The 20128-nt window shown below is 72.4% G+C and overlaps 1 protein-coding gene across 2 annotated transcripts; it reads right to left on the reverse strand.

The window, feature by feature from the left end:
* Positions 1-579: 579 nt before the first annotated feature.
* ARFIP2 (ARF interacting protein 2) lies at positions 580-18605 on the reverse strand. Of its 2 annotated transcripts, none has more exons than XM_075914491.1 (5): positions 18351-18605; positions 15109-15318; positions 13269-13426; positions 4737-4911; positions 580-1580 (listed from the first exon to the last, which is right to left on the reverse strand). In XM_075914491.1, the coding sequence occupies exons 1-5, from the start codon at positions 18588-18590 to the stop codon at positions 1425-1427; spliced, it is 939 nt and encodes a 312-aa protein (XP_075770606.1). In that variant the 5' UTR covers positions 18591-18605; the 3' UTR covers positions 580-1424. The 2 variants fall into 2 exon arrangements, with proteins under 2 accessions (XP_075770606.1, XP_075770604.1); XM_075914489.1 differs by having other exon boundaries at positions 15109-15330.
* Between the last annotated feature and the right edge of the window lie 1523 nt (positions 18606-20128).

Raw genomic sequence — 20128 nt, forward strand, 5'->3', positions numbered from 1 at the left:
GAAGGAGGCTCTCGCTGTACGACTGACAGTCGCCGTCACTCTCCCCTCGCTCACGCCTGTTTAGCGCCTGCAAGGAGGTAGCGGAAAGGAAGGAGGCTCTCGCTGTACAACTGACAGTCGCCGTCACTCTCCCCTCGCTCGCGCCTGTTTAGCGCCTGCAAGGAGGTAGCGGAAAGCCACTTCATTCCCCAATGGCGAGGGGACGTGTGTGGAACCTGGCTGCCAGCGCGAGGCTGTGACTGCCGAGCTGCGGGTCCAGCACCCTGACGGGGGTTGGCTCGGCCTGCCTGGGCAAGGTGGGCGGCTGCCACAGGGGGGCCCGACGGTGGGACAGCAGCTCCCGCCGCACAGCAACAGGCCTCCCACTGGCACCAGCCCCGCGCATGCTGCCATGACCCGAGTCCTGCCAAGGCCGGAGCCCCGCCTGGGCAGAGCAGTCCCCTCCCTGCGAGCTGAGGGACGGAGGCTGCCGGAGTCCCCGGCTGTCGGGCGCCTGCCCAGCCCCCGGCGTGGCCCCCCGGAGCCTCAGAGCTGCCTGTGCCCAGCAGGGCCCCTGCGCCGCCACCACCACACTCAGGACAACTTCGCACCGTTTATTGGGAGTTTTACAGACCGTGGGAGCTCGGGGGAACCTGGCGCCGCGGCTGAGGAAGGGCCACAGCACCCCCGAGTCGCTGGCTAGGGCGGGACAGGCCTGACCCTCCCAGCGCGGAGGCCGAGGGGCCCGGCTGGCTCTGTGCAAATGGGCAGGCTGCAGCCAGCAGCGATGTGCCAGTCTCTGCCCATGGTGGGGGAGAGGCCGAGCCCAGAGCAGCACCAGGGCTGTAGTGTAGGGGGGAGAGAGCAGCTGACTCCCCCGAAATGCCAGAGCCCAACTACACAAGGGGGGAGCGGCTGGCCCGGCCCAGGGCCTCAAGCCAGGCCCCACTGCCCCCAAGAACGGGAGACCCAGGGAGGGGAGGGCAGAGGCCAGCCCTGGGGAGCGGGAAGCAGGACAGCAGACACTGGCCCCTCCCAGCTACCCTGGAGGCCTTGAAAAGGGCTGGGGGCTTGGGTGTAGGGCAGGACAGGCTGCCCCCCGGCCTGGGGACGATGAGTGATCCCGGCTGCCCCACAGCTGCACAGGGAGCTGTACCCCTAGGGGCAGCCTTGGCTGGGGACTGAACTGCAGGGCAGGCTGCAGATGGGGGTGGGGGTCGCAGATGGGGGTGGGGGTCCCACCCTTCTCCAGCCCCCCAGTCACAGAACCCAGGGGGGCCCGGTCTGCGGGGCCCCTGTACCCAGGGGGGCCCGGTCTGCGGGGGCCCCTGTACCCAGGGGGGGCCCGGTCTGCGGGGGCCCCTGTACCCAGGGGGGGCCCGGTCTGCGGGGGCCCCTGTACCCAGGGGGGCCCATCTCCCTCGCCATCCCAGAGTTCAGGCCGCTCACGGCTCCTCCAGCCACGAGGGCTTCTCCGTGCCGGGCGCCTTGAGCTGCACGTGGAAGCGGCGCAGGGTCTGGGCGAGCTGCTGCTGGTTGCCGGCGAAGTAGGCGGAGACGGCGCCGTGGAACAGCAGCAGCTGCTTGTGCATCACCTTGATCTGCGGGGAGGCAGAGATCAGCCCGGCCCTGCGCCCCCAGCCTGCCCCCCAGCCCGACCCTGCGCCCCCAGCCTGCCCCCCAGCCCGGCCCTGCGCCCCCAGCCTGCCCCCCAGCCCGGCCCTGCGCCCCCCAGCCTGCCCCCCAGCCCGACCCTGTGCCCCCCAGCCCGGCCCTGCGCCCCCAGCCTGCCCCCCAGCCCGACCCTGTGCCCCCCAGCCCGACCCTGCGCCCCCCAGCCTGCCCCCCAGCCCGGCCCTGCGCCCCCAGCCTGCCCCCCAGCCCGGCCCTGCGCCCCCAGCCTGCCCCCCAGCCCAGCCCTGTGCCCCCCAGCCCGACCCTGCGCCCCCCAGCCTGCCCCCCAGCCCGGCCCTGCGCCCCCAGCCTGCCCCCCAGCCCGACCCTGTGCCCCCCAGCCCGACCCTGCGCCCCCAGCCTGCCCCCCAGCCCGGCCCTGCGCCCCCCAGCCCGGCCCTGTGACCCAGCCTGCCCCCCAGCCCAGCCCTGCGCCCCCAGCCTGCCCCCCAGCCCGACCCTGTGCCCCCCAGCCCGGCCCTGTGACCCAGCCTGCCCCCCAGCCCAGCCCTGCGCCCCCAGCCTGCCCCCCAGCCCGGCCCTGCGCCCCCCAGCCCGGCCCTGTGACCCAGCCTGCCCCCCAGCCCAGCCCTGCGCCCCCAGCCTGCCCCCCAGCCCGACCCTGTGCCCCCCAGCCCGGCCCTGTGACCCAGCCTGCCCCCCAGCCCAGCCCTGCGCCCCCAGCCTGCCCCCCAGCCCGACCCTGTGCCCCCCAGCCCGACCCTGCGCCCCCAGCCTGCCCCCCAGCCCGACCCTGTGCCCCCCAGCCCGGCCCTGCGCCCCCCAGCCTGCCCCCCAACCCGGCCCTGCGCCCCCAGCCTGCCCCCCAGCCCGACCCTGTGCCCCCCAGCCCGACCCTGCGCCTCCAGCCTGCCCCCCAGCCCGGCCCTGCGCCCCCAGCCTGCCCCCCAGCCCGACCCTGTGCCCCCCAGCCTGGCCCTGCGCCCCCAGCCTGCCCCCCAGCCCGACCCTGCGCCCCCAGCCTGCCCCCCAGCCCGACCCTGTGCCCCCCAGCCCGGCCCTGCGCCCCCCAGCCCGGCTCTGTGCCCCCCAGCCTGCCCCCCAGCCCGGCCCTGCGCCCCCCAGCCCGGCCCTGTGCCCCCCAGCCTGCCCCCCAGCCCGGCCCTGCGCCCCCCAGCCCGGCTCTGTGCCCCCCAGCCTGCCCCCCGGCCCGGCCCTGTGCCCCCCGGCCCGCCCCCCAGCCCAGCCCTGCGCCCCCAGCCTGCCCCCCAGCCCGACCCTGTGCCCCCCAGCGCGGCCCTGTGCCCCCCAGCCTGCCCCCCAGCCCAGCCCGACCCTGTGCCCCCCAGCCCAGCCCTGCGCCCCCAGCCTGCCCCCCAGCCCGACCCTGTGCCCCCCAGCGCGGCCCTGTGCCCCCCAGCCTGCCCCCCAGCCCAGCCCGACCCTGTGCCCCGCAGCCCAGCCCTGTGCCCCCAGCCTGCCCCCCAGCCCGGCCCTGTGCCCCCCAGCCCGACCCTGTGCCCCCCAGCCTGCCCCCAGTCCGGCCCTGTGCCCCCCAGACTGCCCCCCAGCCCGGCCCTGTGCCCCCCAGCCTGCCCCCCAGCCCTGTGCGCCCCAGCCTGGCCCTGTGCCCCCAGCCTGCGCCCCAGCCCGGCCCTGTGCCCCCCAGCCTGGCCCTGTGCCCCCCAGCCTGCGCCCCAGCCCGGCCCTGTGCCCCCCAGCCTGGCCCTGTGCCCCCCAGCCTGCGCCCCAGCCCGGCCCTGTGCCCCCCAGCCTGCCCCCCAGCCCGACCCTGCTCCCCCCAGCCCGGCCCTACGCCCCCAGCCCAGCCCTGTGCCCCCAGCCTGCCTCCCAGCCCGACCCTGTGCCCCCCAGCCTAGCCCTGCGCCCCCAGCCTGCCCCCCAGCCCGACCCTCTGCCCCCTAGCCCAACCCTATGCCCCCAGCCTGCCCCCCAGCCCGACCCTGTGCCCCGCAGCCTGCCCCCAACCCGGCCCTGTGCCCCCCAGCCTACCCACCAGCCCAGCCCTATGCCCCCAGCCCGACCCTCTGCCCCCCAGCCCAACCCTATGCCCCCAGCCTGCACCCCAGCCCGACCCTGTGCCCCCCAGCCTACCCACCAGCCCAGCCCTATGCCCCCAGCCCGACCCTGTGCCCCCCAGCCCAGCCCAGCCCTGCGCCCCCAGCCTGCCCCCCAGCCCGACCCTGTGCCCCCCAGCCCAGCCCTGTGACCCAGCCTGCCCCCCAGCCCGGCCCTGCGCCCCCCAGCCCGGCCCTGTGCCCCCCAGCCTGCCCCCCAGCCCGGCCCTGCGCCCCCCAGCCCGGCCCTGTGCCCCCCAGCCCGGCCCTGTGCCCCCCAGCCCTGCCCTGTGCCCCCCGGCCCGGCCCCCAGCCCAGCCCTGTGCCCCCAGCCTGCGCCCCAGCCCGGCCCTGTGCCCCCCATCCTGCGCCCCAGACCAGGCCCCCAGTCTGCTCCTGAATGACACCCAAGCATGTTCCCCAATGGCCCCCCAGAACCTCCCAACCCCCAACAATCCATCCCCCCCTCCCATGCTGGCACATCCCCCACCAACCCCCAGCAACCCAGCCCCCTCCCGCCTGGCACATCCCCCGCCAGCCCCCCAACACCCGCCAGCTCCCAGCAACCCAGCCCCCCTGCCAGCCCCCAACACCCGCCAGCTCCCAGCAACCCAGCCCCCCCGCCAGCCCCCAACACCCGCCAGCTCCCAGCAACCCAGCCCCCCCGCCAGCCCCCAACACCCGCCAACTCCCAGCAACCCAGCCCCCCCGCCAGCCCCCAACACCCGCCAGCTCCCAACAACCCAGCCCCCCCGCCAGCCCCCAACACCCGCCAACTCCCAGCAACCCAGCCCCCCCGCCAGCCCCCCAACACCCGCCAGCTCCCAACAACCCAGCCCCCCCGCCAGCCCCCCAACACCCGCCAGCTCCCAGCAATCCAGCCCCCCCGCCAACCCCCAGCAACCCAGCCCCCTCCCGCCTGGCACATCCCCCGCCAGCCCCCCAACATCCGCAGGCCCCCAGCAACCCAGCCCCCCGCCAGCCCGGCCCTGCCTCCGCATGGGAAGAGGCTGCTGCACCCCCAGCCGCAGCCCAGGGCCCCACCTTGTTCTCCTCCAGGAACTTGAGCTTGACGGCGACGTCGGCGCGGAGCCGCTCGTACTTCTCCCGGTGGCTCTGGAAGTGGCTCTGGGCGGCGTCCAGGCGGCTCAGGGTGCTGGCGTCCCGCGGGCCCAGGCTCAGCTCCTCCAGGTCCGTGCGGTAGGCGTCGTACTCCAGCCTGCAGGGGGCACGGTCAGAGCCCCGCCCCCGCCGGTCCCCAGCCCCGCCCCACTCTGCCAGCCCCGCCCCCCCTCTGCCAGCCCCGCCCTCGCCCCTGCCAGCCCCGCCCCGCCCCCCACTCTGCCAGCCCCGCCCCCCACTCTGCCAGCCCCGCCCTCGCCCCTGACAGGCTCTGCCAGCCCCACCCCCGCCCTCCTCTGCCAGCCCCGCCCTCGCCCCTGCCAGGCTCTGCCAGCCCCACCCCCGCCCTCCTCTGCCAGCCCCGCCCTCGCCCCTGCCAGGCTCTGCCAGCCCCGCCCTCGCCCCTGCCAGGCTCTGCCAGCCCCACCCCCGCCCCCCCCTCTGCCAGCCCCGCCCCGCCCCCCTGTGCCAGGCTCTGCCACCCCCGCCCTCCTCTGCCAGCCCCGCCCTCGCCCCTGCCAGGCTCTGCCAGCCCCACCCCCGCCCCCCCCTCTGCCAGCCCCGCCCCCCGCTCTGCCAGCCCCACCCCCGCCCTCCTCTGCCAGCCCCGCCCTCGCCCCTGCCAGGCTCTGCCAGCCCCACCCCCGCCCCCCCCTCTGCCAGCCCCGCCCCGCCCCCCTGTGCCAGGCTCTGCCAGCCCCGCCCCCCTGTGCCAGGCTCTGCCAGCCCCGCCCCACCCCCCCTGCCAGCCCCGCCCCCCTGTGCCAGGCTCTGCCAGCCCCGCCCCACCCCCCCCTCTGCCAGCCCCACCCCCGCCCTCCTCTGCCAGCCCAGCCCAGCCCAGCCCAGTCCAACCCCGCCCCGCCCCCGCTCTGCTGGTCGTATCCACAGACACGTTTCATTGGGTCAAAGGCAGAACCTGCCCCCACAGCTGGGAATGCGACTTCTGGGCTAGCGGTTATGACATGGAGGATGCGGGGGAGGGGCGCCGGGCAGGTCCGTGTGGGGGAGGGGCACCAGGCGCCGGGCAGGTCCGTGTGGGGGAGGGGCACCAGGCGCCGGGCAGGTCCGTGTGGGGGAGGGGCGCCAGGCGCCGGGCAGGTCCGTGCGGGGGAGGGGCACCAGGCTCTGGGCACATCTGTGGTGGGAGGGGGCCGGGGGCTGGCCAAGCAGGGTGCCGCGTTCCTGGGGGTTCCGGGGAGCAGGCGGGTCCCGGGGCACACACTGGGGGGGGCTGGCCAAGCAGGGTGCCGCGTTCCTGGGGGTTCGGGGGAGCAGGCGGGTCCCGGGGCACACACTGGGGGGGCTGGCCGGGCCGGGTGCCGCGTTCCTGGGAGTTCGGGGGAGCAGGCGGGTCCCGGGGCACACACTGGGAGGGGCTGGCCCGGCCGGGTGCCGCGTTCCTGGGGGTTCGGGGGAGCAGGCGGGTCCCGGGGCACACACTGGGGGGGGCCTGGCCGGGTGCCGCGTTCCTGGGGGTTCGGGGGAGCAGGCGGGTCCCGGGGCACACACTGGGGGGGGGGGCTGGCCGGGTGCCGCGTTCCTGAGGGTTCGGGGGAGCAGGCGGGTCCCAGGGCACACACCGGGGGGGGCTGGCCCGGCCGGGTGCCGCGTTCCTGGGGGTTCAGGGGAGCAGGCGGGTCCCGGGGCACACACTGGGGGGGGCTGGCCCGGCCGGGTGCCACGTTCCTGGGGGTTCGGGGAAGCAGGCGGGTCCCGGGGCACACACTGGGAGGGGCTGGCCCGGCCGGGTGCCGCGTTCCTGGGGGTTCGGGGGAGCAGGCGGGTCCCAGGGCACACACTGGGGGGGGCTGGCCCGGCCGGGTGCCGCGTTCCTGGGGGTTCGGGGGAGCAGGCGGGTCCCGGGGCACACACTGGGAGGGGCTGGCCCGGCCGGGTGCCGCGTTCCTGGGGGTTCGGGGGAGCAGGCGGGTCCCGGGGCACACACTGGGGGGGGCTGGCCGGGCCGGGTGCCGCGTTCCTGGGGGTTCGGGGGAGCAGGCGGGCCCCGGGGCACACACTGGGGGGGGCTGGCCCGGCCGGGTGCTGCGTTCCTGGGGGTTCGGGGGAGCAGGCGGGTCCCGGGGCACACACTGGGAGGGGCTGGCCCGGCCGGGTGCCGCGTTCCTGGGGGTTCGGGGGAGCAGGCGGGCCCCGGGGCACACACTGGGGGGGGCTGGCCCGGCCGGGTGCTGCGTTCCTGGGGGTTCAGGGGAGCAGGCGGGTCCCGGGGCACACACTGGGAGGGGCTGGCCCGGCCGGGTGCCGCGTTCCTGGGGGTTCGGGGGAGCAGGCGGGTCCCAGGGCACACACTGGGGGGGGCTGGCCGGGCCGGGTGCTGCGTTCCTGGGGGTTCAGGGGAGCAGGCGGGTCCCGGGGCACACACTGGGAGGGGCTGGCCCGGCCGGGTGCCGCGTTCCTGGGGGTTCGGGGGGAGCAGGCGGGTCCCGGGGCACACACTGGGAGGGGCTGGCCCGGCCGGGTGCCGCGTTCCTGGGGGTTTCGGGGGAGCAGGCAGGTCCCGGGGCACACACTGGGAGGGGCTGGCCCGGCCGGGTGCCGCGTTCCTGGGGGTTCGGGGGAGCAGGCGGGCCCCGGGGCACACACTGGGGGGGGCTGGCCCGGCCGGGTGCCGCGTTCCTGGGGGTTCGGGGGGAGCAGGCAGGTCCCGGGGGCACACACTGGGAGGGGCTGGCCCGGCCGGGTGCCGCGTTCCTGGGGGTTCGGGGGGAGCAGGCGGGCCCCGGGGCACACACTGGGGGGGGCTGGCCCGGCCGGGTGCCGCGTTCCTGGGGGTTCGGGGGAGCAGGCGGGTCCCAGGGCACACACTGGGGGGGGCTGGCCGGGCCGGGTGCCGCGTTCCTGGGGGTTCAGGGGAGCAGGCGGGGTCCCGGGGCACACACTGGGAGGGGCTGGCCCGGCCGGGTGCCGCGTTCCTGGGGGTTCGGGGGAGCAGGCGGGGTCCCAGGGCACACACTGGGAGGGGCTGGCCCGGCCGGGTGCCGCGTTCCTGGGGGTTCGGGGGAGCAGGCGGGTCCCGGGGCACACACTGGGGGGGGCCTGGCCGGGTGCCGCGTTCCTGGGGGTTCAGGGGAGCAGGCGGGTCCCGGGGCACACACTGGGGGGGGCTGGCCGGGCCGGGTGCCGCGTTCCTGGGGGTTCAGGGGAGCAGGCGGGTCCCGGGGCACACACTGGGGGGGGCTGGCTGGGCCGGGTGCCGCGTTCCTGTGGGTTCGGGGGAGCAGGCGGGTCCCGGGGCACACACTGGGGGGGGCTGGCCGGGCCGGGTGCCGCGTTCCTGGGGGTTCGGGGGAGCAGGCGGGTCCCGGGGCACACACTGGGGGGGGCTGGCCGGGCCGGGTGCCGCGTTCCTGTGGGTTCGGGGGAGCAGGCGGGTCCCGGGGCACACCCAGCGGGGGGCTGGCCAAGCAGGGTGCCGCGTTCCTGGGGGTTCGGGGGAGCAGGCGGGTCCCGGGGCACACACTGGGGGGGGGGCTGGCCCGGCCGGGTGCCGCGTTCCTGGGGGTTCGGGGGAGCAGGCGGGTCCCAGGGCACACACTGGGGGGGGCTGGCCGGGCCGGGTGCCGCGTTCCTGGGGGTTCAGGGGAGCAGGCGGGTCCCGGGGCACACACTGGGAGGGGCTGGCCCGGCCGGGTGCCGCGTTCCTGGGGGTTCGGGGGAGCAGGCGGGTCCCGGGGCACACACTGGGGGGGGCTGGCCCGGCCGGGTGCCGCGTTCCTGGGGGTTCGGGGGAGCAGGCGGGTCCCGGGGCACACACTAGGGGGGGCTGGCCGGGCGGGGTGCCGCGTTCCTGAGGGTTCGGGGGAGCAGGCGGGTCCCGGGGCACACACTGGGGGGGGGCTGGCCGGGCCGGGTGCCGCGTTCCTGTGGGTTCGGGGGAGCAGGCGGGTCCCGGGGCACACACTGGGGGGGGGGCTGGCCTGGCCGGGTGCCGCGTTCCTGGGGGTTCGGGGGAGCAGGCGGGTCCCGGGACACACACTGGGGGGGGCTGGCCTGGCCGGGTGCCGCGTTCCTGGGGGTTCGGGGGGAGCAGGCGGGTCCCGGGGCACACACTGGGGGGGCCTGGCCGGGTGCCGCGTTCCTGGGAGTTCGGGGGGAGCAGGCGGGTCCCGGGGCACACACTGGGGGGGGCTGGCCGGGCCGGGTGCCGCGTTCCTGGGGGTTCGGGGGAGCAGGCGGGCCCCGGGGCACACACTGGGGGGGGCTGGCCGGGCCGGGTGCCGCATTCCTGGGGGTTCGGGGGAGCAGGCGGGTCCCGGGGCACACACTGGGGGGGGCTGGCCGGGCCAGGTGCCGCGTTCCTGGGGGTTCGGGGGGAGCAGGCGGGTCCCAGGGCACACACTGGGGGGGGCTGGCCTGGCGTTGCGTTCCTGAGGGTTCGGGGGAGCAGGCGGGTCCCGGGGCACACCCAGCGGGGGGCTGGCCTGGCCGGGTGCCGCGTTCCTGGGAGTTCGGGGGAGCAGGCGGGTCCCGGGGCACACACTGGGGGGGGGCTGGCCCGGCCGGGTGCCGCGTTCCTGGGGGTTCGGGGGAGCAGGCGGGTCCCGGGGCACACACTGGGGGGGGCTGGCCGGGCCGGGTACCGCGTTCCTGGGGGTTTCGGGGGAGCAGGCGGGCCCTGGGGCACACACTGGGGGGGGCTGGCCGGGCCGGGTGCCGCGTTCCTGGGGGTTCGGGGGAGCAGGCGGGCCCTGGGGCACACACTGGGGGGGGCTGGCCGGGCCGGGTGCCGCGTTCCTGGGGGTTCGGGGGAGCAGGCGGGTCCCGGGGCACACACTGGGGGGGGGGGCTGGCCGGGTGCCGTATTCCTGGGGGTTCGGGGGAGCAGGCGGGTCCCGGGGCACACACTGGGGGCGGCTGGCCCGGCCGGGTGCCGCGTTCCTGGGGGTTCGGGGGAGCAGGCGGGCCCTGGGGCACACACTCGGGGGGGGGGCTGCCCGGGTGCCGCGTTCCTGGGGGTTCGGGGGAGCAGGCGGGTCCCGGGGCACACACTGGGGGGGGGGCTGGCCGGGTGCCGTATTCCTGGGGGTTCGGGGGAGCAGGCGGGTCCCGGGGCACACACTGGGGGCGGCTGGCCCGGCCGGGTGCCGCGTTCCTGGGGGTTCGGGGGAGCAGGCGGGCCCTGGGGCACACACTCGGGGGGGGGCTGCCCGGGTGCCGCGTTCCTGGGGGTTCAGGGGAGCAGGCGGGTCCCGGGGCACACACTGGGGGGGGCTGGCCGGGCCGGGTGCCACGTTCCTGGGGGTTCGGGGGAGCAGGCGGGCCCTGGGGCACACACTGGGGGGGGGCTGGCCGGGCCGGGTGCCGCGTTCCTGGGGGTTCGGGGGAGCAGGCGGGTCCCGGGGCACACACTGGGGGGGGGGGCTGGCCGGGTGCCGCGTTCCTGGGGGTTCGGGGGAGCAGGCGGGTCCCGGGGCACACACTGGGAGGGGCTGGCCCGGCCGGGTGCCGCGTTCCTGGGGGTTCGGGGGAGCAGGCGGGTCCCGGGGCACACACTGGGGGGGGCTGGCCCGGCCAGGTGCCGCGTTCCTGGGGGTTCAGGGGAGCAGGCGGGTCCCGGGGCACACACTGGGGGGGGCTGGCCGGGCCGGGTGCCGCGTTCCTGGGGGTTCGGGGGAGCAGGCGGGTCCCGGGGCACACACTGGGGGGGGCTGGCCGGGCCAGGTGCCGCGTTCCTGGGGGTTCGGGGGAGCAGGCGGGTCCCGGGGCACACACTGGGGGGGGGGGCTGGCCGGGTGCCGCGTTCCTGGGGGTTCGGGGGAGCAGGTGGGTCCCGGGGCACACACTGGGGGGGGCTGGCCGGGCCGGGTGCCGCGTTCCTGGGGGTTCGGGGGGGGCAGGCGGGTCCCGGGGCACACACTGGGGGGGGCTGGCCCGGCCGGGTGCCGCGTTCCTGAGGGTTCGGGGGGGCAGGCGGGTCCCGGGGCACACCCAGCGGGGGGCTGGCCGGGCCGGGTGCCGCGTTCCTGGGGGTTCGGGGGAGCAGGCGGGTCCCGGGGCACACACTGGGGGGGGCTGGCCGGGCCGGGTGCCGCGTTCCTGGGGGTTCGGGGGAGCAGGTGGGTCCCGGGGCACACACTGGGGGGGGCTGGCTCGGCCGGGTGCCGCGTTCCTGGGGGTTCGGGGGAGCAGGTGGGTCCCGGGGCACACACTGGGGGGGGGCTGGCCTGGCCGGGTGCCGCGACGGCCAAGCGAGGTGCCCAGGAGCAGGTGCACTGCTGGCTCTGACGGGGCAGCTCGTGCGTCTGTGCGGGAAGGACGGGCCAGGGGCTCGGGTTGTTTTACGTTTTCTGCCGGGCGGTTGCTCAGTGTGGCGGGGCAGCGGCCCCCAGTGTCCCAAGGGGCAGCGGAGGAGCACCCCACGGCCCTGCCTGGGAATTCCCGCCCTGGTGCTACAGGGCGCCTGGCTAGAAAGGGCAGAGACTGCGTGGGGGGCACAGGACCAGCCCGTCGGGGGGGCCAGCCCCCAGGAGAAGGTTGTAACAGTATCATGAGGGAGCCTCCCGAGAATCGGAGTGTCACAGGCCCCTAGAACTGGCAGGCACCTCAGGAGCCATCGAGTCCAGTCCCCTGCCCCCCGGCAGGGCCCAGCCTTGTCTCCCGTCGCTGGCAGGCGTCTGTGCAACCTGCCCTGGAGATCCCAGGGAGGGGGATTCCACAGCCCCCAGGCACCGGTATCCCAGTGTGTCAGCCCCGGACAGGCGGGACGTTTTCCCTCATGTCCAACCTCAGCCCCCCTTGCTGCAGGCTAAGCCCCTGGCTGCTTGGCCTGTCCTCGGAGGCCAAGCGGAACAATTCTCCCCTCCTCCCTGACACCCTTTTAGGTACCTGAAAACCTGGCACCCGCCTTTCCCAACTAAACAGCCCAGTTCTTCCAGCCTGCCCTCAGCTCCCGTGCTCTAGACCTTCAGGAATTTGTGTTGCTCTTCTCTGGACCCTCCAATTTCTCCACATCTGTCTGGAATTGTGGTGCCCAGACAAGAAGGTGGGGACTGAGGCATGTAAGGTGACGGTCTCTCACCCATGTCCCTCTCGGCCTGGCCTTCCTTCTACTCAGAAACCTTGGATTTTAGTTTCTAAAGCGCTGGCCCAGCGAGCTCCTTGGAGTGAGATCCAAGGTGTAAATTGTCCTGGGGACTGAGGCTGATCCTTTGGGACTGGGAGAACCTGTTGGGAGGTGGGGGGATGGGTTATAACCTCTCCCCTGTGTAAGGGGGGCTGGGGGGGCACAGGGAGCACTGGGGTGTGTGAGGGAGGTGGGGGATGGGTTATAACCTCTCCCCTGTGTAAGGGGGGGCTGGGTGGGGCTCAGGGAGTGGTGGGAGGATGGGTTATAAGCTCTCCCCTGTGTAAGGGGGGGCTGGGGGGCAGAGGGAGCACTGGGGTGTGTGAAGGGAGGTGGGGGGATGGGTTATAACCTCTCCCCTGTGTAAGGGGGGGCTGGGTGGGGCCCAGGGAGTGGTGGGAGGATGGGTTATAACCTCTCCCCTGTGTAAGGGGGGGGCTGGGGGGCACAGGGAGCACTGGGGTGTCTAAGGGGAGGTGGGGGATGGGTTATAACCTCTCCCCTGTGTGAGGGGGAACTGGGGGGCACAGGGAGCACTGGGGTGTCTGAGGGGAGGTGGGGGGATGGGTTATAACCTCTCCCCTGTGTAAGGGGGGGCTTGGGGGGCAGAGGGAGCACTGGGGTGCGTGAGGGAGGTGGGGGATGGGTTATAAGCTCTCCCCTGTGTAAGGGGGGGCTGGGTGGGGCCCAGGGAGTGGTGAGGGGATGGGTTATAAGCTCTCCCCTGTGTAAAGGGGGGCTGGGGGGCACAGGGAGCACTGGGGGTCTGGGGAGAGGTGGGGGATGGGTTATAACCTCTCCCCTGTGTGAGGGGGGTCTGGGTGGGGCCCGGGGAGTGGTGGGGGGATGGGTTATAACCTCTCCCCTGTGTGAGGGGGGTCTGGGGGGGGCCCGGGGAGTGGTGGGGGGATGGGTTATAACCTCTCCCCTGTGTGAGTGGGGTCTGGGGGGGGCCCGGGGAGTGGTGGGGGGATGGGTTATAACCTCTCCCCTGTGTGAGGGGGGTCTGGGTGGGGCCCCGGGGAGTGGTGGTGGGGGGGATGGGTTATAACCTCTCCCCTGTGTGAGTGGGGTCTGGGGGGGGCCCGGGGAGTGGTGGGGGGATGGGTTATAACCTCTCCCCTGTGTGAGGGGGTCTGGGGGGGGGCCCGGGGAGCGCTGGAGGGATTTGCTTGTGAGGCTCCGTGCTGGCCGGGGGCAGCGGACGAGCTCTGGCCGGTGCCGCACAGGGAGGACCCAGGCTGGGGTCGTACCCTCTCGGCGGGGCCCACCCCAGTGCCCTCTCTAGGACGCGCTGGGCCCGACGCCCGGCAGCCCAGGCCCGTGGCCCGCCCTTCGCTGGCCGTGTGCCCGCCCGCTCCCCTCACCTGGCCGCCTCGTACTGCTTGACCGTCAGGAGCGTGTCCTCCATGGTCTTGTTCACCAGCGTGTTGATGCTGGAGACGAAGAAGTTGACGGCCCCAAGCAGGGTCTCTCCGTTCTTACACAGCAGCTTCTGCATCTCCGCGTTGCAGCCGAACTCCTCCTGGGGGGCAGGCAGGGGCAGGTCCAGCCACGGCTCGGGCCAGGGCCGGGAGAGGTGGAGACTGAACTTGTCGAGCACTCGATACGAGTTTCATCCAATACTCGATTAATCGATAGGCAGCCTGGCCCCCTTCGCCCCCCTCCCCAGAGCCAGCCGGCCCTCGCCCCCTTCGCCCCCCTCCCCGGAGCCAGCCGGCCCTCGCCCCCTTCGCCCCCCTCCCCAGAGCCAGCCGGCCCTCGCCCCCTTCGCCCCCCTCCCCAGAGCCAACCGGCCCTCGCCCCCTTCGCCCCCCTCCCCGGAGCCAGCCGGCCCTCGCCCCCTTCGCCCCCCTCCCCAGAGCCAGCCGGCCCTCGCCCCCTTCGCCCCCCTCCCCGGAGCCAGCCGGCCCTCGCCTCCTTCGCCCCCCTCCCCGGAGCCAGCCGGCCCTCGCCTCCTTCGCCCCCCTCCCCGGAGCCAACCGGCCCTCGCCCCCTTCTCCCCCCTCCCCGGAGCCAACCGGCCCTCGCCCCCTTCGCCCCCCTCCCCGGAGCCAGCCGGCCCTCGCCCCCTTCTCCCCCCTCCCCAGAGCCAACCGGCCCTCGCCCCCCCGTACCGCTCCCCGGAGCCAGCCGGCCCTCGCCCCCTTCGCCCCCCTCCCCGGAGCCAGCCGGCCCTCGCCCCCTTCGCCCCCCTCCCCGGAGCCAGCCGGCCCTCGCCCCCTTCTCCCCCCTCCCCGGAGCCAACCGGCCCTCGCCCCCTTCTCCCCCCTCCCCGGAGCCAACCGGCCCTCGCCCCCCCGTACCGCTCCCCAGAGCCAACCGGCCCTCGCCCCCTTCTCCCCCCTCCCCAGAGCCAACCGGCCCTCGCCCCCTTCTCCCCCCTCCCCAGAGCCAACCGGCCCTCGCCCCCTTCTCCCCCCTCCCCGGAGCCAGCCGGCCCTCGCCCCCTTCTCCCCCCTCCCCGGAGCCAGCCGGCCCTCGCCCCCTTCGCCCCCCTCCCCGGAGCCAGCCGGCCCTCGCCCCCTTCGCCCCCCTCCCCGGAGCCAGCCGGCCCTCGCCCCCTTCTCTCCCCTCCCCGGAGCCAGCCGGCCCTCGCCCCCTTCGCCCCCCTCCCCGGAGCCAGCCGGCCCTCGCCCCCTTCGCCCCCCTCCCCGGAGCCAACCGGCCCTCGCCCCCCCGTACCGCTCCCCAGAGCCAACCGGCCCTCGCCCCCTTCTCCCCCCTCCCCAGAGCCAACCGGCCCTCGCCCCCTTCGCCCCCCTCCCCGGAGCCAGCCGGCCCTCGCCCCCTTCTCCCCCCTCCCCGGAGCCAACCGGCCCTCGCCCCCTTCTCCCCCCTCCCCAGAGCCAACCGGCCCTCGCCCCCTTCTCCCCCCTCCCCGGAGCCAACCGGCCCTCGCCCCCTTCTCCCCCCTCCCCAGAGCCAACCGGCCCTCGCACCCCCGTACTGCTCCCCAGAGCCAACCGGCCCTCGCCCCCTTCTCCCCCCTCCCCAGAGCCAACCGGCCCTCGCCCCCTTCTCCCCCCTCCCCAGAGCCATCAGTGCCTCGCCCTGTCCCCCTCCCCAGAGCCAACCGGCCCTCGCCCCCTTTTCCCCCCTCCCCGGAACCAGCCGGCCCTTGTCCCCTCCTCCTCGCCCCACAACCATCTGGCCCTGGACCCCTGCCCCTCCCCACCACGCCGGCGGCCCTGGCCGGGCCCATACCTGCAGCTCGGGGGATTTCTGGCTCAGGTCGGAGAAGGTGTCACCCAGGGCGTGCTGGGTCTGCACCAGGCTGTAGAAGTGGTGGGCAAGGGCCCGGGCCAGTTGCAGGACGCACTCGTACTTGCGCTTGGTGTCGCGCAGCAGGTCGATCTGCGTCTCCAGCTCCAGGTCCACAGTGCGGGAGCCCCGGCCAAAGCGCTCGGCCAGCAGCTGCTTGGTGCACTGCGGGGGCGAGAGCCCCCGGCCCCGAGCACGAGCCCCCACTGAGCATGTAGGAGGGTATTTGTACCCCGCACCCCGCCCCACGGGACAGCCCCCTCTGCCCCCCCGCCTCTTGGGACAGCCCCCCCATCCCGCCGCCTCACGGGACAGCCCCCCCATCCCGTCGCTCCTTGGGACAACCCCCCCCCGTCCCTTGAGACAGACCCCCCCGCCGCCCCACAGGACAGCCCCCCATCCCGTCGCTCCTTGGGACAGCCCCCCCGTCCCTTGAGACAGCCCCCCCCGCTGCCCCTTGGGACAGCCTCCCTCCACCTCCCCTGCCCCTTGGGACAGCCCCCCACCCCGCTGCCCCATGCGACAGCCCCATCTGCCCCCATTCCCACCACTCGTTTGGGACTGTCACGTTACTGGAGTTTAAGGGAAGCAGCCAGGTCACTGCTGCACCCCTGGGGGGTGTTTGCCCCAAAAGTGGGTACAAAGGGGCCCTGTGAGGTGTCAAACAAAAGCTACTTTCTTCTGAGTCTGTGTCTGCTCTTCATAGATCGGTTCCTGTCCGTGTGGAGTTAGGAATATGGACTCTGTGTGGAGACGGGACGTTTCTCTGCATGTGCTTGAGCAATGGGCTCAGCCTATGGACATGCTAATTAGCAAGGCTCCAGGGACAAGGGGCCTCCTAAGTACCAGAGACCCACCTGGGAAGGAATCCAGGTGCCTGGCCAGAGACCATGTGACTGTCTCCAGCTTGGAAGAAGCCGGGCGGGGGGGAGATAAAGATGTCATGTGGCCGACTCCATCTTGGTCCTCAGATCTGCTCCTGACCCCAGATGCGGCCTCACAGGGAATCACGAGCCGGGAAGAACTGTGGGCCCATCTGGATACAGGATATACACCAAGGACTTCTAAGCCAGCAGCTGTAACATCTCTGCTAGAGCCTGCCTCGAGAACTGGGAGATTCACTGCATGTAACGTACGATCCTTTAACAACCTCACTCTCACGCTTCCTTTCTCTTAGGGGGTGTCTAGACTACAGGGTTTTGTCGACAAAACTAAACCTGCGTCTACACTAGCGCTGAGTTCTGTTGACATAACGTCGACAGAACTCAGCAGTGTTGTCGACGCTGGTAAACCTCATTTTACAAGGAATAACGCCTTTTGTCGCCAGAAGGCGCTACTGCATCTACACTGTCCTTTGCGTCCACACTGTTATGTTGACAAAGCAGCTTGCGTTGTCGACAGAACTGGATGTGTCTAGACGCTCTTTGTCGACAGAAGCTTTGTCGACAGTATCTGTCAACAAAACTTCTGTCGACAAAACCCTGTTGTCTAGACGTACCCTCACTGATAAACCTTTAGATGTTAGATGCTAAAGGATTGGCCCAGCGTGATTTGTGGGTAAGGTCCGGAGGGGAAATTGACCAGGGATCTGTGGCTGGTTTCTTGGAACCGGACAGAACTTGTTCGGGGTAGGTGGGATTGGGTGCTAGGACCCCTCACCTGTGTATGAGGCCCGGGGCCATCTGGGGCACGGATATTGCTGGGGTGTGGGAGGGGTTTTGCTCGGGAGGCTTCAGGCAGGCAGCTGGAGTGCTCTGGGGGACTGGTGTGTGGCCTGTTTGGGAAGGTCTCCAGTCTGGGGCTGTAAGGAGCCTCGAAGTTGAGCAATTTGCCCTGAGCGGACGCCCTCAGCTGTGCCCAGACCTGGCCACTGTGGCATCTTTATCTCCCTTCCTGGTCTCTTCCAAGCTGGAGATAGTCACATGGTCTCTGGCCAGGCACCTGGATTCCTTCCCAGGTGGGTCTCTGGTACTTAGGAGGCCCGTTGTCCCTGGAGCCTTGCTAATTAGCATGTCCATAGGTTGAGCCCATTGCTCAAGCACATGCAGAGAAACGTCCCGTCTCCACACAGAGTCCATATTCCTAACTCCACACGGACAGGAACCGATCTATGACGAGCAGACACAATGGTTTTTTTTAAATGACTGGAGATGCCTGTCTCCTAGAACTGGAAGGGGCCTTGAAGGTCACTGAGTCCAGTCCCCTGCCTGCACAGCAGGACCAAGTCCCATCTGTCAAGGGGTAGGCCCCCCGGGGGCTGCAGCCCCCCTCTACTGGCCCGTGTGTCGGTCCAGGCCCTTCTCTCAGGGCATATACAGTACCCAAAGTCCCAAAAGTCTCGGCCCCTCTCTCAGGGCAAATATGGTATTCCCAGAACTAGCCCCAAGTCCAGGCCCCCCTAGCAGGGTATATATGGTCTCTGGGGCCTAGCTCCGGAAAAAGCCCCCCCTGGCCGGCGTGTTTGCCGCGGAAAGGGGGGGCGGGGCACCCGGGGCCCCCCTCCACCGGGTCCCAGCAGGCAGGGTTCACGCTCCTGCCTGCTGGGTGGGGAATCCGGCAAGCCCTGGCCCCGGGCTGCTTCCTGCCGCTCTGGCTCTGGCTTCAGCTGCTGCAGGGACACCGGGGCGGCAGCCTGGGCCCCTTGCCGGGCTCCCCGCCTTTATATACGGCTCTGCTGGGAGCATGCCCAGTGGGGCCCTCCCAGCCCGGCAGCACGGGGCCTGCTGCCCCCCACGCCCCCCGGCAAAGGTTTGCCCCACAGACTCAGTAGAAAGTAGCTTTTGTTCGACACCTCACAGGGCCCCTTCGGACCAACTTTTGGGGCAAACCCCCCACCCCCCCCCATGGGCGCAGCAGTGACCTGGCTGCTTCCCTTATACTCCGCTAACGTGACCGGGACAGCCCCCCCATGTGACAGTCCCTCTGCCCCCCGGCCCCCCGCTCCTTCGGGAGAGCCCCCTCCGGCCCCCCCGCTCCTTCGGGAGAGCCCCCTCCGGCCCCCCGCTCCTTCGGGAGAGCCCCCTCCGGCCCCCCGCTCCTTCGGGAGAGCCCCCTCTGCCCCCCGCTCCTTTGAGAGAGCCCCCTCTGCCCCCCGCTCCTTTGAGAGAGCCCCCCTCCGCCCCCACTCCTTTGAGAGAGCCCCCCGTGCCCCCGTCTCCCCCCGCCTGACCGAGGTGGAAACTCACCTTGTATGTGTTGATGCCCCATTTCTTGACAATATCAAACTTCTCCACAGCAAGACCCCGAGCGGCCTCGTCCCCCGCTGCCGTGGGGCTGGGCTGGGGCTGGTGCAGCCCGGAGCCTGGAACACACAGAGCACGGGGCTGGCAGGTCGGGCAGCGTCTCCTCCCAGGCCTCTTCGCTGCAGGTCTGGGCGCCCTACAGTGCCACCCCACCAGCCCTTGGGGGACTGTCGCCAGCCGCATGGTGCTGCTGTGCCAATATCCCCCGCTCCCGGAGGCAGGGGATCCAGGGAGCAGCACGCTTGGGCACAGCCGCCTCCCGGTCCCCACCAGCGCCCTGGCTTGCAGAGTGGCTGTTGCTGGCACTCTGGCCGTGCCCGCCGGCCCAGCAGAAGAGGGGTGGCAGGGGAAGTGCCTCTGAGGGGTGACGGCCGCCAGGCCACAGTGCCCCCCACCGGCTGGAACAGTGGCACTTTGCCTATGCCCTGCAAGGCCCCCTCAGTGCCTCCACCCCACCCCACCCCACAGCAGGGCAGCGGCAGGAAGGCCCCGGCCTGCAGCAGACTCCCAGGGCCCGGCAGGGCTAAGCCAGCCATCTCCATCCTGCTCCCGGCAATGGGGCCTTGCCTTGGCTGTGTCCTGTGCTGCTCTGGTGGCGGCGCAAGGCCCAGACTCGGGCCTAGCACCATGTGCTGCTAAGGCAGCAGCGGGGGAACCTGCCCCCAGGAGGGACTCATCTGGGACACCGATACTCAGAGATGAGCAGGCTTCATATTCCTGCCCAAACTGCTCGGCCCTCCTATCCCTCTGGCTAGTCCCGCCCCCCCAGAGTGGCCAGGCCACTCAAAGTCTTGCTAAGGCCTCAGTGACATCACGTGGTGGGGAGTTCCACAGGCTAACCACGAACCATGGCAGTCTTCCCTTTCCATGCCACGGAGCATCCCCCGGTCCCTGTGCTGTGTGACCAACCAGCTGCCCTAATCTTCCTCTCCCCATGCCCCACATCAGGATTTACCCTCTTCTCTCAGTGACATCCTGTGGCAAGGAGTTCCACATGCTAACCACAGAGCATGACACAGTCTCCCCTTTTGTCCCTTTCCATGCCATGTAGCCAACCAAATGCCTCAATCTCCCTCCCGCCGGCATTGGGATGTATACACCATGCTCAGGGCATGTCTAGACTCCATCCCTCTGTCGCCAGAGGGGTGTGAATTAGACAGACCAACATTGCTAATGACGCAGGGATTCCAATCTCCCGCACATTGCCGGCAAAAAGCAGCAGTCTAGACAGGAATTGGTCAGCAAGGAAAGCTGTTTCCGACCGATCCAGCAAACGTCGTTGCACGAGGCATAAGGGATCGGTCAGAAAAGGCTTTCCTTGTCGACCGACCCACGTCTAGACTGCCACTTTTTACCGGCAAATTGCCATGTCGGCCATTTTTATTCTAATGAAGCGCGGGCTATTGAAATCCCCGCGCCATTAGCAATGTCAGTCTAATTCACACCCCTCTGGCGACAGGGACGGAGTCTAGACATACCCTCAGTGACACAGTGACATAGTGGGACTGTATTTGGGCCATATTCTGTTGGCCTTGCGGTGCTGTATGTGAGTCTGCTGTTCTGTAAGGACTCCAGGTGTGTGTGCGTGCCTCAGTTTCCCTGGGCACAGTGCACTGTCTGGATGAAGACGGGGAAGCTGGGCAGGACTCACTGGGGAGGTCCTGAGGGCCAGGGGAACAGTAGATAACACCCTGGGCCCGGGAAGGGAACAAAGGGGGGCA

The sequence above is a fragment of the Pelodiscus sinensis genome, unplaced genomic scaffold, assembly GCF_049634645.1.
Source record: "Pelodiscus sinensis isolate JC-2024 unplaced genomic scaffold, ASM4963464v1 ctg161, whole genome shotgun sequence".
Classification (NCBI taxonomy): Eukaryota; Metazoa; Chordata; order Testudines; family Trionychidae; genus Pelodiscus; species Pelodiscus sinensis.

Bases quoted from the DNA above. Each gene is read 5' to 3' on its own strand.
- ARFIP2 (XM_075914489.1), bottom strand. From the start codon at position 18,590: ATGCGGCTGGCGACAGTCCCCCAAGGGCTGGTGGGGTGGCACTGTAGG. The intron at 4,912-13,268 runs GTGAGGGGAGCG...TGCCCCCTGCAG, and splicing joins AAGCAGTACGAGGCGGCCAG to GCTGGAGTACGACGCCTACC. The intron at 1,581-4,736 runs GTGGGGCCCTGG...GCCTCCCCGCAG, and splicing joins AGTTCCTGGAGGAGAACAAG to ATCAAGGTGATGCACAAGCA.